This window comes from Leopardus geoffroyi, chromosome D1, assembly GCF_018350155.1.
Source record: "Leopardus geoffroyi isolate Oge1 chromosome D1, O.geoffroyi_Oge1_pat1.0, whole genome shotgun sequence".
Classification (NCBI taxonomy): Eukaryota; Metazoa; Chordata; class Mammalia; order Carnivora; family Felidae; genus Leopardus; species Leopardus geoffroyi.
This window is the reverse complement of record NC_059329.1, coordinates 113909028-113924997: the sequence shown is the minus strand read 5'-3', so window position 1 is coordinate 113924997 and position 15970 is coordinate 113909028. Positions and strand designations below refer to the sequence as shown.

Below are 15970 nucleotides of genomic sequence, written 5' to 3'. Positions count from 1 at the left end.
CGGCTCCGAAAGCCTTTCTCCAAACTGAGCACGGAGGCCCCTGGGGGTCTGGCTGCAGGCAGGGTCACCTCACTGCCTCCCGAGAGGCTGCCAGGCACTGTGTTTCTCACCAAAGTTGGAGAGAAGTGACGGCAGTGAGCGGCTCACCTCCGCCGAGAGGGCGTCAAGCTGGCCAGTCCCCACGGCCGGCACCCTGAGGCACCCGGGGTCCTGCACTCCCACTCCTGCCGCCTCTTGGGTCACGCCTGGGCCCCATCTGGAGCGGTGCCACAGGCATCAGAGATGCCCCTGTGCCCCTGCAGACCCGGGGGGTACTCCTGGGACCAGAGTGGAGGGTCTGGGGGCACCGGGATGGGGGAGGCGTCCCGGCTGCCCCTGTTCTTAGCAGCGGGTGGGAGGAGATGGCCGGAAACGCTGGTTTCCAGAAGGCCAAGGGGTGACCTCACCTGCAGCTCTCAGGGGCACCCCCTCCCCTGCTGAGGTCCCCAGTGTCCAGGGGGGACCCCACACGAGAGACACTGGAAGGGAGCCGTTCCAGCACGGAGGTGAGCCCCCTGCTCCGCCCGGTCAGCCCTGCCTCCCCGAGGAGCACAACAGCAGCCGAGTGGTACAAACCGGCCAAGATCGGACCCCAGACAGTGGCTTCACCACGTGTCCCCCCGGGGGACACAGCCCCACGTGAGTTTGTGGCCCTGCCTCACCCTCGGGTTTGAATCATCCAATTACAGACTCAGGTTTGGACGAAGCCTCCCTGGGCCTCCCAGCCGGGTGCGTGGTACCAGGGCCCCGGTCCTCCCCGGTGCCCCCAAGATGGCTCTGCTCCAAATCACCCCTTTGTGCCACGAAGGCGTTGAAAGTCAAATTCCCTTTCCAAATATTTTGTCGTCACAGAACATTTCAAATGGTGTTTCGTAAGATGGCACACCAATCCTGATGTTCGCGTTAGATCCTGCCTCCCACATTCCTCCCAGAATCAAGCCTGGGGCAGGATTCCACTTGTATGCTCCCAGGACAGGAAGCTCACCCCCTACCCAGGCACTTTCTCTGCTCACCCACCTCCCCCCAGGATGTGTTCTGCGGCCACACGGAGAACAAGGCCACACTCTTCGGGGGAGGCCCCGAATCCCTCCAGGGGTCCTGGTGCCTTGGGTCAGGGCTGGGGGGCAGCAGGGGTGGCAGGAGCTGGCCTCACCACCCTTCCCCTGCTGCCTTTGTGTCCTGTGGGGCAGCCAGAGGCTCAGTTTTCTGGGTGTGTTGACAAACACAGAGACACGCAGGACGCAACCTACCTCCTGGGCGGGCAGATGCGGTCAGAGGCCCCTGCCCAGCTGGAAACCACAGTGGGCGGGGAGGGGCGGAGGAGGGAAGGAGGGAAGAGGAGAAGGGACCGGAGGAGGCCACCATGCAGTCCTGGAGTCGAGTCAGGGTGGCCAAGTGCCAGCTGCTGGTCACCAGCTCCTTTGTCTTGGTAACAGGCTGGTCAGGCGGGCAGGGTGGGGGGCGGGACGCGTTATCGGACCTCTAGGACTGTGGTTCCCCCACACCCAGCCCTGCTGTCCCTATCCTGCCCCTGGGACATGCACTTGGAGCCCCTGGTGGTGGGCTCCTGGCAGGTGGCTGTGGGGACAGGACGCCCCTGGGGGCCTAGCCAGGCAGCGCAGGTCAGAGGGGGCAGGGGGCAGGGGGAGGGGGCTGCTGGGGTGGGGTGGGCCCACCCTCCACTGTGCAGACAGAATGACCCAAGGTTCCGGGTCCTTTCGGCAGCTGGAAAAAGAATGTGTGCGGTGGGGGAGGGTGGGGAGTGAGTGTGTTGTTGGTGCATCTGTGTGTGCAACACGGTGCCTGGGACAAGGTGAGCCTGTCCCAGGTGAGACCATGAAGCTGAGGGAGGTTGGCCAGTGGACCCAGGACACCCAGACCCTGCTCTCTGGGGCGCCGTTCTGCGCCCAGCCCTGCCCCCACACTGCGGGTCTGCCCCACCCCCAGCTACTGGGCCTTTCTATGGCCGCCATGGCAGCTGTCAACTACCTAGGGACACACTTTGCTGTCGTCGGCCGCGCATCCTCAGACAGGACCCCCTATGAGGCCACACGCCGCTGGGGTAAGTGAGGTCCTGTCGGGGTGGGGGAGGCTGCAGGTGCAAAGGCCGTGGGGGGCATCCTGGGCTGGGGTGAGGGCCTCCTAGTGGAGCCAGGCTGGGCCAGGCAGTGGGTCAGGGTAGAGAGGGCCACCCCGGGGTCCTTCTCCACTGGGCAGAGCCAGGGCCCGGGGCACAGCCTCTGCCTCTTCCTAGGTCTCCCGCCCTCCCTTGGGGGCCTGGGGACAAGCGGGACTAGGGACTATCACGTAGCATCCAGATGGCCTCGTGTCCTGGAGGCGTTGCTCCAGGACAAAGGGGCCCGGACCTGGATGCACTCTGGGGGCTTGGTCTCAGGCAAGAGCACAGGACGCCGAGGAAGGCAACCGTGGGGGAGACTGAGGCCCACAGGATCGGGCCGTGGTCCCAGCCCCAGGCCTCCTGCCCCTTAGGCCCCAGTTTTTACCCCGAAGTCCGAATCCTGGAGCAGGAAGCCTGGGTCTTGAGCCTGGACTGATAAGACACCCCGCTCTTGCCTGGTGGCTTCCGAGATAGCCCGGGCGACTGCAGAAGCAGAAGTGGGGGGCGGGGCCTCGGGCCTCCTCCTTCCCTCTGGCCTTCTGAGCATTGGGAGGAGAGGGAGTGGGTGGTGGGCGGGACGTCCTGCCTGAGGGGGCGTGTGGACCTGTTCAGAGCTCCCAGAAGTCCACCCCTCAAGTGTACCCTTGGGTCGGATTTCAGACACAAGCCCTGTGTCCTCCGGACCCCCGTCCGGGACACCCCTAACCTCCTCCTCTCTCTCCCCACCCAGCCTTCTGCACCAGCATCAGCCTGGCTGGGCTCCTGACCCTGGGCGCCGTGCTGGGTGCTGTAGCCACCGTGAGGGAGGCCGGGGGCCTCATGGCTGGGGTGAGTTCTCCCTGCCCCTCCCCCAGCCCCTGGGGCGGGATCAAGAGCGGGCAGGGCTGGGAGCACCCCCCACAGTGTCGCACCAGAGACAGAGGTCCAAAGGCTGTGCGCCAGCTGGGACCCCCATCCACCGGGGCCAACCAGGGCCCCTCTGCCAGGCCTCCTTTACTCCGTCATCCAGGGGGGCAGAATCGGCCCTCCCAGGCCTGGGAGCCATTGCCAAAGGCCCGGGGAGGTCTGGTTGCATCATGCTGGAGGCTCTGGGAACCGGCTTCCATTTCCTGTTACGAGGACACGCGGGGAGGCAGGGACATGCCCCCCCCCACCCCTCTGGTGGCCAGATCACTGCAAGTCGGGGCTTGTGCGGTGCCCCAAGGCGGCCTGGAGCCCACACTGCTCCCTTGCAGCCGTGGGGAGGCTCTATCTGACTCCAGAGCGGCGGCCCCTTGTCCCCATCCCTGCCTCCCCAGGCCCGTCCGTCCTGCCCCCTCTGGTGCGAGCCCTCCTCTCCTAAGGGACCCTGGGCTCTCACCTGCTCCCCCCCACCGCCGCCACCAGCACATGCCCCCCCAGCCTGGGCCCCTTCCGGGACTCCCTACAGGCCCAACACAGAGTCCAGTTGACAAAGGCAGGCCAGGCCCAAGGACCCTGAGGGGGTCCCGCAGAAGCGGCCAGGAGGGCCGTCCGCTTCTCACAGGACAGAAGTCACAGGCGAGCGGGAGGAAGTGGAAAGTTTATTGAATATCAGGGTCAGTGACAGAGAAGATGGCGGGAGACGGGGAGACTCAGAAAGGACAGAGAGAAAGTCCCTCCGTCACTCAGGTTTGATTTGGCAAAGGGGTCCGGGGTACGTGTTTCTTCGGGACTCCAGGGTAGGGTCTGGTCAAAGGTGAGCATCACCGAGGGGGAGGGGGCGCCCACGCCGGTGCCTCCCAGGTTTGTCCGCAGCTGACGTCCCGGAACATGATGTTCGCTTCTGCTGAGACGTTCTCGCGTGCTTGGGGCCTAGGACCAAAGCTGGAGGATGACGAAGTTTCTTGCCTCCCCCTTGGAGTGAGAATGTGGCTTCTTTGTTTATTCAGATGCAAGGGCGGGGTGGGGTGGGGGGGGCTACACAGTTACAGAGTAACTGGGGCGCAGCAAAGAAACAGACACAGAGCCTTTCGACACCGGGAGCCCGCAGGGCAGGCTCCCTGCAGCCCCTTGGGTCCCCCAGGCCTCCCTCTACCCCCTAGGAGACCCCCCCCCTCCTGCCTCCAGCCTTCTCCTCCTGCAGACCCCACCCCTACCCTGAGAGCGGTTCATGGGGTCACCAGCCAGGGAGCCAGCCACCCCGGGGCTCGCCGAGGGCTGGCAGGGTTCTCCACCCAGCCCGTGTCAGCAAATGTTTGGGGAATGACTCCTGGTTTGTAGGGACACAGGCCTCTCCTAAAGCTGCAGTCCCAGGGGGGCTCGAGGGGCACCGGCTCCCCGCTGGCTGGTAGGCCTGGCAGGAGTGAGGGGGCACTGGGGCACTGGCAGGGCCGTCCGTCTGTGTGACCAGGAGCCCTAAGGCCCGGCTCAGGGAGCTGACAGGCGGGTGGACTGCCCCCCGCCCCCGAGCGGAGCCCTAAGGCTGGGGGCCTGTCAGTGGGGCGAGGCTGGAGAACGAGGCCGCACGCCCGCCTGGAGAGGGCCGCGCCGGGGCGGCAGCCTCGGCCGCCAGGGGGCGCCGTGGTGCCTGCCGAAGCGGTAAAGCTTCGGGAGGCGGGAGGTGCTCCCATTCCCGCAGTTCGCGCTCCGGGCACCCGATCCGGGCATCCCCAGCCCGCGGCGGCTCTTCCTGGTCCAGATGCTCCGGGGCGCCTTCCGCTCTGGCCTGTGGGCAGGGGGCAGGGGCACCGGGATTGAGCCGTCAGCCGCCTGCGGCACCCCGCCCCCTCCCTGGGCGCCCGGCCCGATGCCCCCGAGGGCCCGCGCCAGGGAGCCGCCCCTGCGCGTGCACCTTCGTGCGCCGCGGTGTCTGGCGCGGCCGTGCGTCTGCACACGCCGAGCAGCGCGTGTGGACGGACTGGCAAGCGGGGGGACCCTTCCCGACTGTCCCCCGCCCGCCCCTTCCCGCTCCCACCTCCTCCAGCCTGGCCCCACGCGGGCCTCTCAGCAGGAAATGAGCGGAGCCCAAAGGGCGGCTGATTTATTCATGGTTTTTATTTAGAAGGAGAAAGCAAATGCTGGCGCTGGGCCGGCCGCACCCAGCGGCTCCAGGCCGTGCAGGCCCTTGGGGAGGTGAGGCGGGCCTGGGGCCGCCAGAGGCCCTCCCTGCAGGCGGGCGAGTGGAGGGAGGGAGGTGGCGTGCTCTCTCCTGAGGAGCGAAGCGATTTCTGGAAAATGCTGGTCTCCTGAGCTGGCTCAGGGCCCCCATCCTGGGAGGCAGTGTTGAGCGATGGTTTCCAGATGGAGAAGGAGGCCCTCAGCCAGTCAGGGAGGAGGGGGAACAGGAGGAGGAGGAGGGGGAGGAGGAGGAGAGGGAGGAGGGGGAGGAGGAGGAGAGGGAGGAGGGGGAGGAGGAGGGGGAAGGGGAAGGGGAGGAAGAGGGATGTGAAGGAGGAGGAGGAGGGGAAGGGGGAGAGGGAGGAGGGGGAAGAGGCAGAAGGGAGGAGGAGGGATAGGGAGGAAGCGGAGAGGGAGGAGAGGCAGGAGGGAAGAGGAGGAGGGGGAAGAGAAGGAGGAGGAGGGGGAGGAAGGTGGAGCCATCTCTAGGACAGGCAGGCAGGAGGCAGCAGGGGAAGACAGGGGGCTGTCTGCTCCCCCCCCCCCGCCCCCCACCACGCACCCCAGGGCAGAGCCGGAGGTCCCAGTGCTCCTACCAAGTTTGGGGACTGGTGGGCGTGGCCTGCTCTCTCCCGGCACCTGGTGGAGGCCCCTGGCATGGACTGTTTCTCTGTCCCGGCCCCGCCCAGCCAGTGTCCGTGTGTCCGTGTCTGAGGGCATCTCTCGATTCCGCTGGTCCCCGATCCTCCTGGGTGTTGCCCTTAGCGAGGCAGTGGCTGGGTGGGGAGAACCCGGCCACCGTCTGCCCCAGGCTGCAGAGAGTCCCGGGAGGACTGTCCCCCGCGGCACGGGGCGGCGGTGCCCTCACCAAGCCAGCACGGCAGGGAGGTGAGGCACACACAGCGGGCCTCTGGACACCTAGGCTGTGTGGTCAGCAGCCAGCCAAACGGCCCAGAGGTCTAGGAGGAGACCTGGCCGGAGTCCCAGGTCTGAAGGTCACCGGCACGCGGGTGGCCGGTCAAGCTCCAGTGGGGGTGACATCCCCAGGGCGGCATGTGAGCCGGGGTTCCTAGTCTCGGGTGACCTTCTGAAGCTGCCCACGAAAGCTTGGGTCGTGCACACTTCTCCGGGGAGGGGCCCATAATACTCCCTGGCCTCGGCCAGCAGGGGCTCCACAGTTCCAGACCCCCGAGCCAGAGAGAGGAGGGCACCATGGGGGCACTGACGACGGAAAGACATTTCCCCCCAGAGAACTCCATCTCCTCCGATGCTGGGGTCCCAGGGGGTGAAGATAGGAGGCGGGCCTCTGCCCAGACTCCCCCTACCTGGAGGTGCCCCACCTGCCCTAGCTCCTTCCGGCCAGAACCACGGAAGCCCAGCTGCGGAGGCTGGGGCTTGACCCAGAGGCACGTTCCAGAAAGCAAAACGAAATGAGCAGTCCCTGCTGTGTGCCTGCAGAAGCCCCCACCCCCCACCCCTGTGCTCCGCTCGCTCGACCCTTCTCCCAGATCCGCATCCTAGCCCAGCGCCCGCCCCCGGAAACCGCCCCGCTGGGTGGGGGCTCCCATCATCCAGGGGACTGCCTCCTTCCCTGGGGTTGGGGGGACGTGGCGCTGCCACGGAAGGGCCCCCGCGAGCCAGAATGACCAATAGGGGCAGAATTCGCAAACAAGCCAGAAGGGCTGGGAACAGCGTGCCCGCAGCGCGGGTCTCCTCCTTGGCCTGCGTGTGCACCCCGTGCACTAGGGGGCCCAGGCCCAGCCTCGAGGCGGCCGGTCGGGCCGCACAGGGTGACCCTCGTCTCTTCCGCCCCAGGGCTTCCTGTGCTTTGCCCTGGCGTTCTGCATTCTGGTGCAGGTGGCCTTCTGGAGATTCCACAACCCTGCCCAGGTGAGTGCCTGCCCGCGCCTCCCCACCCCCAAGCATCACACCGCAGGGGGTACCTGAGCCGGGTAAAGTCCACTCTTGGGGGGGGGGGACTGGGACCTGAAGGCTGGGACAGGCCTCAGAAGCCCCCCAGGCCTGGGGGGTCAGGAGTTGGAAAGGGGGTGAGGTGCGGGGGAGGGGTGGCCGGCTGACCTGAGGGACTGACTAGACAGGTGCGTGTTCCGGAAACTGGCCCAGAAGCCCTGCCGGTGTCCAGGCCTTCTCCCCAGATGACAGCCACCCTTCAGCCCTGGAGCGGGGGCAGCCAGGGGGCCACGGAAGGGCAGAGGGTGTGAGAGGGGGCCCCGTCCCGATTTGGGGGCTGGGGGGAGGCCCCAGCTCTGGGATAACTCAGTCCTCAGGGCCAAAGTCCCCAGAGAGCATACATGAGCCAGGCTCAAAGCCCGCAGGCCTGGGTGCTGACCCAAGGGACCGAGGCCAGACCACAGCTTGGGGGCAGCGCCTCGGGCACAGGGGCCAGGACAGCCTGGCCCTGCAGAAATTCTGTCTGAATCCAGAGCCCTGAGACCGAGTTGAGAGCCTGCCTGGGGAGTGGGGCTGGCCCCTTCCCAGAGCAGGGCTGGGGGGCAAGGCAGGCCCCCCGTCTGGGCAGAGGAAACGGGTACCCAAGAAGCTCAGAGAGGGAGGCCCAGGGGTCCAAGCCCCTAGCCCAGCTGCTCCCTGGCTGAGGCCAAAGGGACAAGAGACAGGCCGTCCGCAGTCCCCAGCAGTTGACAAGATCCTGATGGCCCTTGGGCCCATGAGGGCCCAGACCCAGGTGGGGTCTCTGGAGCAGGCTGAGAAGTCAAGGGGCCAGCAGGTGGCACTGCAGACAGGGGTGGGAGAGTTCTGCTGCATAGACCCTGTCTGCCCTGACTTTCTATGATCCCTTCTCCACTGGGCCTCAGTTCCTCCGTGCGCTCCCAAAGGACCAGCCCAGGCAAACCGAGGCCAGTCTGGCTAGAATGTACTCGGTTTCTGGCAAAACACTGCGCAGGCAGCAGGTGACGAGCCGGGATTTCTTGCCTATGTGTCTGAGTCCCAGGGCCCCAGGGTCTCTGTTGCCCGGGCCCCCCGGAGATGGTTATGCAGGAAGGAGCAGAGGCCCCCAGGGGCAGCTGGGTCAGGAGACTGGGCCTGGCTTGTACTGTGTGCTTTTAGGTTTGTGCTGACCCTCTCTGGTCCTGGTTTCTTCGTTTCTCCCTCACGTGCTCCTCGGATGGAGGAGGCCGGGACACCGGGCCAGGTTTGATGGTCATGGCCTTGCTCTATAGAGGAGGTACTCAGGCCCAGGGGTCACCGTCCAGGGCACATTGCCCTGAGTCAATGCCTCTTTGCCCCTCTCTGCCTGGGGTTTACCCTAGACAGCGCACCCGCCCCCCCCCAGCATCATTTGGGGTCACCACCCTGTGACCAGGTGGGAATCTGAGAGGAACACTGTCTGGGAGGTACGGATCCAGAGACCCCAAGATCCCCTCCACCCCTGTGGCTCCAAACCCATCCTAGGGGGCTCCCCTGGGGTCCTGGAGGTCAGGCTCAAGGAGGAGGGACCCTGGCGGGAAGCACAGAGGCATCCGAGAGCACCAGGTGCACTCCAGTTTTGTCACGGAGAAACAAGGCCTCAGGCTCCCAGAGCACCCCCAAACCCAGTAACGGGGACAGATGCCCAGGCCTGTGGGGAGGGTCCAGCTGGGCCCCCACTGCTAGGCCCCGGGGTCTTGGGTGAGGGGCGTGGCTTTGCCTGAAGCGGGGGCCCGTGCCTCCTGCTTCTGGGGTCCTGGGGACAGACCCCTGTCAGCACATTTTTTTCCTACGCCAAGATTGCAATCGCGAGAGCCGGCCGTGGGCCACCCGGCTCCTCCCTGGGCCCTAGTGGGGGTGATGCAACCAGGAGGGCGGTCCGAGCTGGCCTCCTTGACTCAGCCACTTGCCCGCTGACCCCAGGCCCACTCTCCCAGGCCCCCAGATTCACAGGGACGCCCTCCCATGGGGACACAGTGGCTTCATGGTCTCCCCTCGTTTTATACCTAGAGACAGAGGCAGAGAGAGGGCCACCAGCCAGGCCCTACTGCGGGGCTGGCCAGCCTGACGCCTGCCCTCTAGCCCAGTGTACTGCCCACCTCCCAGCGGATTGGCTGGAAACCAGCTGACCCAGTTTGGGATGGCTTGCAGTGCAGTGTCTCAATGGGAGGGTCCCTTAGTGCCAGGAGTGGGTGTGGAGGGGTTGGTGAACGTCCCTCTGGTTCCTGTTGAGGCACAGGGGCTTTGGACATGGCTGGCCAAGAGACCCTCTGTGGCCCGCCTACCCCGGTCCTCCAGGCTGCCAGCAGGACAGCCACCCTTTCCGGGGAGCATGTGGGTGGGTCATGCTGGGTCATCTGTTTACCCCCAGCCTTGGGGACAGCCCTGAGCAGCCATCGTGTCCCAGCTGTCAGTGTGACAACAGCACAGGGTGGAGAGGGGGCAGGGGAGGGCTCAGGGTCTCTAGGAAGGGACAGGAGGCATCACAGGACAGGGGAGCTCAAAGAAGCCTGGCCCACGCCAGGAGACCATCGACCCCAGGGCAGTCAGGGAAGGCTTCCTAAAGGTGGTGAGATTCCCGTTTGTCTTCAAAGGACTCATTTGGCAACAGGTGGGCATTTAGGTCTGCAGAATAGGTGCTTAGGAAGACGGAGGCAGTGAGGTCTGGGTGACGCTGGGTGCGAGGTGAAGACAGAACCAGGCCAGGCCCCTGTCTGCACCTTCCTTCTCCGTTATCTGCCTTGTCTGCTCAGAGCCGGCCCTGGATGCCCAGGCTTCTTCCTTGGAGCCCGGCTGCCTGGCTTTACAGAACCCACCAGGTGGTTCTGGGGAGAGACCTAGACCATCAGGGGGGGAGCTGAGCTCCTGGCAGGAGGCTCCCCCCAGCCTTCTCTGCCCAGGCCTGGCTGCCAGCCTTCCCTGTCCCACCCCCATTTCCAGATCAACAGAAGTAGGGTGGCCACTTCCCTCGGCCAGGCCTTCTACGCTCCAAAAGATCAGAGCCGGAGGTGACCGCGGCTCAGGGCTCTGGCTTATGCAAGACCCCTGCCCCCAGAGCGGGACTGCGGCACCGGTGGCCCTGCCTGTGGGGAAAGATCCCCCCAGCTGAAGCCTCGGGGACTGCTGTGACCAGCCTCCCAGGAGACCTCAGGGAGCTCTCTGCCTGCTGGAAGGCGGAGGGGACTGTTTGGAAAGCACATGGGGGCAGGCCCGCCTTTGGGGAGCTGCGTCCGTCATAGGGAAGGGGCTTCTCCGCACAGAGGCCTTCCCGTGATGCTTTCGGTGCAGGTGGAGGACGCCGTGTTAGACACCTACGATCTGGTGTATGACCAGGCAGTGAGGAGCTCGTCCGTCACCCTGCGGCAGCAGCTGGTGGCCATTCAGGACACGGTGAGCGTGTGGGGGGTGGCCTCCTCCTCGCTGGGCGGCTCCGGGACACTCGGCCTCCCCAGGTGGTTTGCAACCCCGAAAATGGGTACCGGGTGCCCTCCCAGAGTCAGCCAGCCGGGGCCAGACGCTGAGCAGGGCGTCCCAGAACACGGGCCAGCAACGCCCTCTCGGTCGTGGGGAGGGGGGCTACAAAGACCTCTCGTCTTCTCCCTCTGACCCGGGCAGGGCTGGCCACCTAATTTGGGGGGCCCGAAGCAAAACGAAAAAGGCTTCTTGTCAAAAAACGAAGAAGAATTTCAAGGTGGCGATAACACAGCATATCAAGCAAGGTGGCCACAGGCTCCTAGCCCGAGAGGCCCAGCTGGGCACGTGAGCCGTCCCGGGCGGGCAGCCGTGGTGACCACTTGTAGCTGACCCTTAGGGGACCTCCCCCCCCCCCCACCGTGTTCTTGCAGTTCCTGTGCTGTGGGAAGAACTCTCCTTTCGGCCTCCTGGGGGGCACAGAGGTCAGTCTGTGTCCAGGAGAGGAGGCCACCAGACAGGTGAGGAGGACAGCCGGGACCCTGGGCTCTCCCTCCCCGGGCTCCTGGAGGCAGCAGTGAGGGCTAGACTCGGCCCCAGGCTCCGTTCACGCCTACACTGCCTCACGCAGTTTCAGCTCGGGGCTCCCCAAGGCCAGGCCTGCCCTCGGAAGCCTCCAGAAGCATAGAGGGAGGTGGAAGACAGACAGTGATCTGGAGGGGGCTCCTCCGGAAGGAGCCGGAAGTGCATTCGCGGAGGGAAGGAACAGCCTGGCCCCAGTCAGCCCGCCCAAGGGCCTCGGCGGCGACAGAGGCTGGGAAGTCCCTTGCTCCCCAGAGAGGGACGTGGCCCTCCCTCTGACCACCCCACCAGCCCTCCTCCAACCCACCGCCTTCCCTGCTCCCCTCCCCCATGTCCGGGAAACAAACCCACCCCTATCTGTGGGCCAGAGGCTCCTGGCCGTCCTCCAAGAAACAGACAGGAGGTTGCTAGGGCTCCGGGCCCAGCAGGGGAGGGAGGGCGGCGTGCAGGGGAGGGGCGAGGGCAAAGGAGGGCCCAGCGGGGCTGGCAGGGGGCTTTCTGCCACCCAGGAGGAGGCTTCAGGTGCCCGTCTGCAAAGCTGGGCCACAGGCCGCTTGGCGACCTTCCAGAATGGCTGGGTCCCCACTGTAAAGGCCTCGGGGGGTGGGGGTGGGCGCTGGAGCCACCCCGGGAGAGGGTGCTGGAGGGGCTGGGGTGGAGTCCCTGACGGTGGTCTGGCCCCCAGCTTGCCTTCCGAGAGGAGCAGCCACAGGGGGAGTAGGGGCTGATCAGGAGCCATTCCCCCCCTCTGCCCGGGGCACCCAGGCCAGGCTGCAGCGTCGCGGCCCCGAGCTCCTGCGACCATTTCCAGCTGCCCTGGGAGTCAGAGGTCCCAACCTCCCAGCCAGCTGAAGTCAGTCCTGCGGCCCAAGGCCCAGCGAACATGGGGGCAGATAGATGCACAGACAGACGGCAAGCCAGCCTCCCCTCCCCCATCCCAGCCTTCATAGCAACATCCCGAATGTGCTTCCTTTCTGCAGCCGCCCCAAATGCCAACATCTTCCCCAGACCCAAATGCCGCCATCTGAGTGCTTCAGAGATGGGTCGGTCACCTCCCTTTTCTGGAGGCAGAGCCTCTGCGGCAGCCGTACCCTGGGGAAGCACTGGATGGGGATGCCCAGGACCCCAGGCCTCTCCCCCAGTGCTTTCTCTGCCCCTCTTGTTGGCCAGCACGCCCACCCCTCCCCTCACTGATGCTCTGCACCCAGCCCTGGGCCAGGGAGTGAGGGAGAGCCAGCCTGCCCACGGCAGCCAGATGCATGACCCAGCACAGGCTGCTCAGGGGACACCTAAGAAAGGCATGCGCTGGACCCTGGGGCAGCGACCTCTAGTCCCCACAGAGGTCTGCTCTGTCCGTCCGGTTTTCACCTGTTTGTGACGCCATTCCCCAGAGCCCCCAGGCCCCGCCGACTTCCCATCACCCCAGCATTCGCCTTCGGTGGGCACTGCGGGTCTCCGCCTTGGCGGGGGCCCTCGACCCCGGGCAGGGGAGGGGCAGTCAGGGCAGGTGCCTTACGAGCTGCTCTCCGCTCAGGACTGCTTGGTGGGGGTCAGGAGCTTCCTGAGGACCTACGGAAACATCGCCTCCACCCTCACTGGCATCGGCCTGGCCTCCACGGTACACTCGCCCTCCCTCGGCACCCCTCCCCCACTGCCTGCCCCTGCATCCACAGGACCCCCACCCTGATGGAAGGGCAGACTGGGCAGCCCCAGGCCAGCATCTCCGGTCTGGGGGAACACCGGGGAGCCAGAGAGGACGCTGCTGACCCCAGGGAGGCCGTCTGGGGGGTGACGGTGCCCACCTCCCGAGACGGGCGGGAGCCCCGCAGAGCCCAGACCCTTCTAGGGAGGCAGTGCACGCCCCACTGGAGCCGCCGGTGCCTGTGCTGACGCCACCCCCCCCCCCCAGGTGTATGCCGTGCTGCTCAGCTCCTTTCTCTGGTTCGCCTTTCGCTCTGGCTGCAGCCTGGACCGCAGGGGCAAGTACACCCTGAGCCGGAGGTAGGTCCCAGCCCGCCCGCCTGCCCCCACCTCACCCCTCCGAGTGCAGACGGCAGCAGGTGGAGGCATCTGGGTGCTCACTGGCCAGAGAGCACTGCCCCTCCCCACTCCCGGGATGTCTCTACTGCCCCCGGCCGCTGGGACCCCCGGACCAGTAGCCCAGTCCTCTAAGGCGGGTGCTTTGGGGGTGGCTGGCCATGTGGAGGGAGGGGGACATCTGGAGAGCTGCCAGACCAGCCCCCCAGAGACGCCCCTCTCTTCACCCCACTCCTCACCGAGACCCGACCTCACAAGTGCTGTCTCCACCAGCACCGAGAGATAGATGCTTCTGGGGCCCCGCACTAGTCCCAGGCCAAGACCTGTGATCCTGGGGAGCCCCAGGGCTCCCCGTGCACCAGGAGCAGGGAGGACCCAGGCTCAGCGGCCAAGAAGGCCCTCCTGGTGTTCACCAACCCCGCCACTCTGCCCCGGCCTTCCCGTCCTGCCCGGGGCCTGGTGCATTCTAGAACAGCCTCACAGCCCCCTCTGTTTCTTAGAGCCCGTGACTGCCGGCCCCAGGAGCCCAGCTTCTTCAGACGCTCCCCGGGGGGGCCTGCACTCCAGCACCCGATGGAAGCGGACGTTCTCGATGGCCGCCTGCGGGCGAGCAGACCCTCAGGGGGCCCTCGGTTCCTCCAGGACAGCTGACGCTGCTTCAACCACCTGTCCTGCCACCTGTCGGCCCACGGAGCCTGAGCAGGCCTGAACACGAGCCTTACGAGGAGGGTGCGACGTGTTTTCTGCCGCAGCGCGGAGGGACGGGGAGGGAGAGGAGGAGGCCAGCTCTGTTTCAGCAGACAAGGGGACCGGGGTCACTCACTGACTCTGCGGGAACAGACTGGGAAGTGGTCGGAGCAGAGAAGCCACGGGGCAGGTTTGGGCACTCTGCTTAGTCTCACGAGGTCAGAGCCCAGGGCCGAGCCTGGCCGGGTGCCCCACTGGCCGCCGGCTCCGGGGGACCCTACTTCCAGGCTCAGTCCGGCTGCCGGCTGGACACAGGTCCGTGTGGCTGGAGGACCGAGGGCCCCCTCCTTGCCATCCATCAGCGGACCACCTCCGTTCCTTCTCATGTGAGGCCTTCATGTCCGAGCCGGCGAGGCAGGCCCGTCCTCTTGTGCTGAGACCTCTGACTTCCCCTTGCCCCGGGCCGGGGAGCTCACTTGCAAGGGTTCCTGTGGCTGCAGAAGGCCCACTGGGAACCTCGTGTCTCTGGCAGAAACCCCACACTTCCGGTGGGGTGTTCACAGGTGCCAGGGCCGAAGGCGAGACTCGTAGGGTGTGTGCAGGAGGGCTCTGTAGACGGTCCAGTTTCCAGGCCGCTCCCGCTGGTAGCTCCCAAGCTACCTCTCTCCGTTCTCTCCAACCGTCCCTGAGGGTGTTCACTCTCTGCTCGAAATCGGAAGTCCCAGGTGGAACCCCGGATTGGCCCAGCCCAGGCCGAGGCCCCGGCAGAGCTGACCAAGGAGAGAGGAATGTCGGGGCCGTTTAACCTCCTTCTGGGGAGGTCGGGCCTGCCGCCACCAAGACCAGCAAAGGAGGGTCCTCCAGAAGGGAAGAACCCTCTGTGACAGGACGGGCAGGCAAGACAGTGGACACGTGGCCACAACCCCCACCGTCGCCTCTTGCGTTTCTCCTCGCACGCCCACGCACGCACGCTTCCGGAGGCAAACGTGTTCCCACCTCATGTATAGCCGGTGGCCCTCCTCCAGTGGAAGAGCTTGGCCCCAGGCGAGGACACCCCAGGGTCTCCCGGGTCCTGCATTCGGAGACAGCCCAGGGTCTCCGGCCACGTGCATTTGTCCTCTGGACCTGCTCTGGTCAGCTTGTCACTCTACAGCTTACAAAACATATTTTATAATTTTTCAAGTTTATTTATTTTTGAGAGAGAGAGCCGGGGACGGGCAGAGAGAGGGAGAGAGGGAGACTCCCAAACGGGTTCCGCCCTAGCAGTGCAGAGCCCGACACGGGGCTTGAACTCACAGACCGCGAGACCACGATCTGAGCCGAAACAAAGAGCCGGACGTTCAACCACCTGAGCCCCCCAGGCGCCCTGCAGAATGTGTTTGAAAGATCACAACCAGCGAGGTGTCCTCTGCACAGCAGTGGCGGAAAGAGGGAAAGAAGATAAGGGGATGTAGTTAAACTCTACAAACACGGAACTCAGCAGCGAGGGAATCTCCAGACGGTTATTAAGAGAACAGCTGGGGCACCTGGGGGGCTTGTCCGTTAAGCGTCTGACTTTGGCTCAGGTCATGATCCCACCGTTTGGGGGTTTGAGCCCCACATTGGGCTTTGTGCTGACAGCTCAGAGCCTGGAGCCTGCTTGGGATTCTGGGTCTCCCTCTCTCTCTTCCCCTCCCCCACTTGTGCTCCGTCTCTCAAAAATAAACATAGAGAAAGAAAGAAAGAAAGAAAGAAAGAAAGGAAGGAAGAAAAAAAGAAAGAAAAAGAAAGAAAGAAAGAAGGAAGGAAGAAAAGAAAGGAGAAAAAGAAAAAAGGAAGGAAGAAAGAAAGAAAGAAAAAAGGAAGGAAGAAAGAAAGAAAAAAAAGGAAGGAAGAAAGAAAGAAAAAAAAAAGAAAGAAAGGAAGGAAGGAAGGAAAGAAAGAAAGAAGAGAGAAAGAGAAAAAGAAAAAAGGAAGGAAGAAAGAAAAGAAAAAAGAAAGAAAGAAGAAAGAAAGAAAAAAGGAAGGAAGAAAAAAAGCAAGCAAGCAAGCAAGCAAGCGGGTGCAGGGGCAAAACCAAGCCTTAATATA

General features: G+C 64.9%; 1 protein-coding gene across 2 annotated transcripts; it reads left to right on the top strand.

The window, feature by feature from the left end:
• Positions 1 to 1308: 1308 nt before the first annotated feature.
• On the top strand, positions 1309 to 15137 carry TSPAN32 (tetraspanin 32). 2 transcript variants are annotated; one of them, XM_045486318.1, is made up of 9 exons: positions 1316 to 1468; positions 1987 to 2101; positions 2889 to 2986; positions 7052 to 7126; positions 10472 to 10573; positions 11029 to 11115; positions 12711 to 12794; positions 13086 to 13177; positions 13714 to 15137. In XM_045486318.1, exons 1-9 carry the CDS (start codon positions 1403 to 1405, stop codon positions 13862 to 13864), a joined length of 870 nt encoding a protein of 289 aa, XP_045342274.1. In that variant the 5' UTR covers positions 1316 to 1402; the 3' UTR covers positions 13865 to 15137. The 2 variants fall into 2 exon arrangements, with proteins under 2 accessions (XP_045342275.1, XP_045342274.1); XM_045486319.1 differs by lacking the exon at positions 11029 to 11115 and having other exon boundaries at positions 1309 to 1468.
• Positions 15138 to 15970: the final 833 nt, after the last annotated feature.

Bases quoted from the DNA above. Each gene is read 5' to 3' on its own strand.
- TSPAN32 (XM_045486318.1), top strand. From the start codon at position 1,403: ATGCAGTCCTGGAGTCGAGTCAGGGTGGCCAAGTGCCAGCTGCTGGTC. The intron at 2,987-7,051 runs GTGAGTTCTCCC...CTTCCGCCCCAG, and splicing joins CCGGGGGCCTCATGGCTGGG to GGCTTCCTGTGCTTTGCCCT. The intron at 11,116-12,710 runs GTGAGGAGGACA...CTCTCCGCTCAG, and splicing joins GAGAGGAGGCCACCAGACAG to GACTGCTTGGTGGGGGTCAG.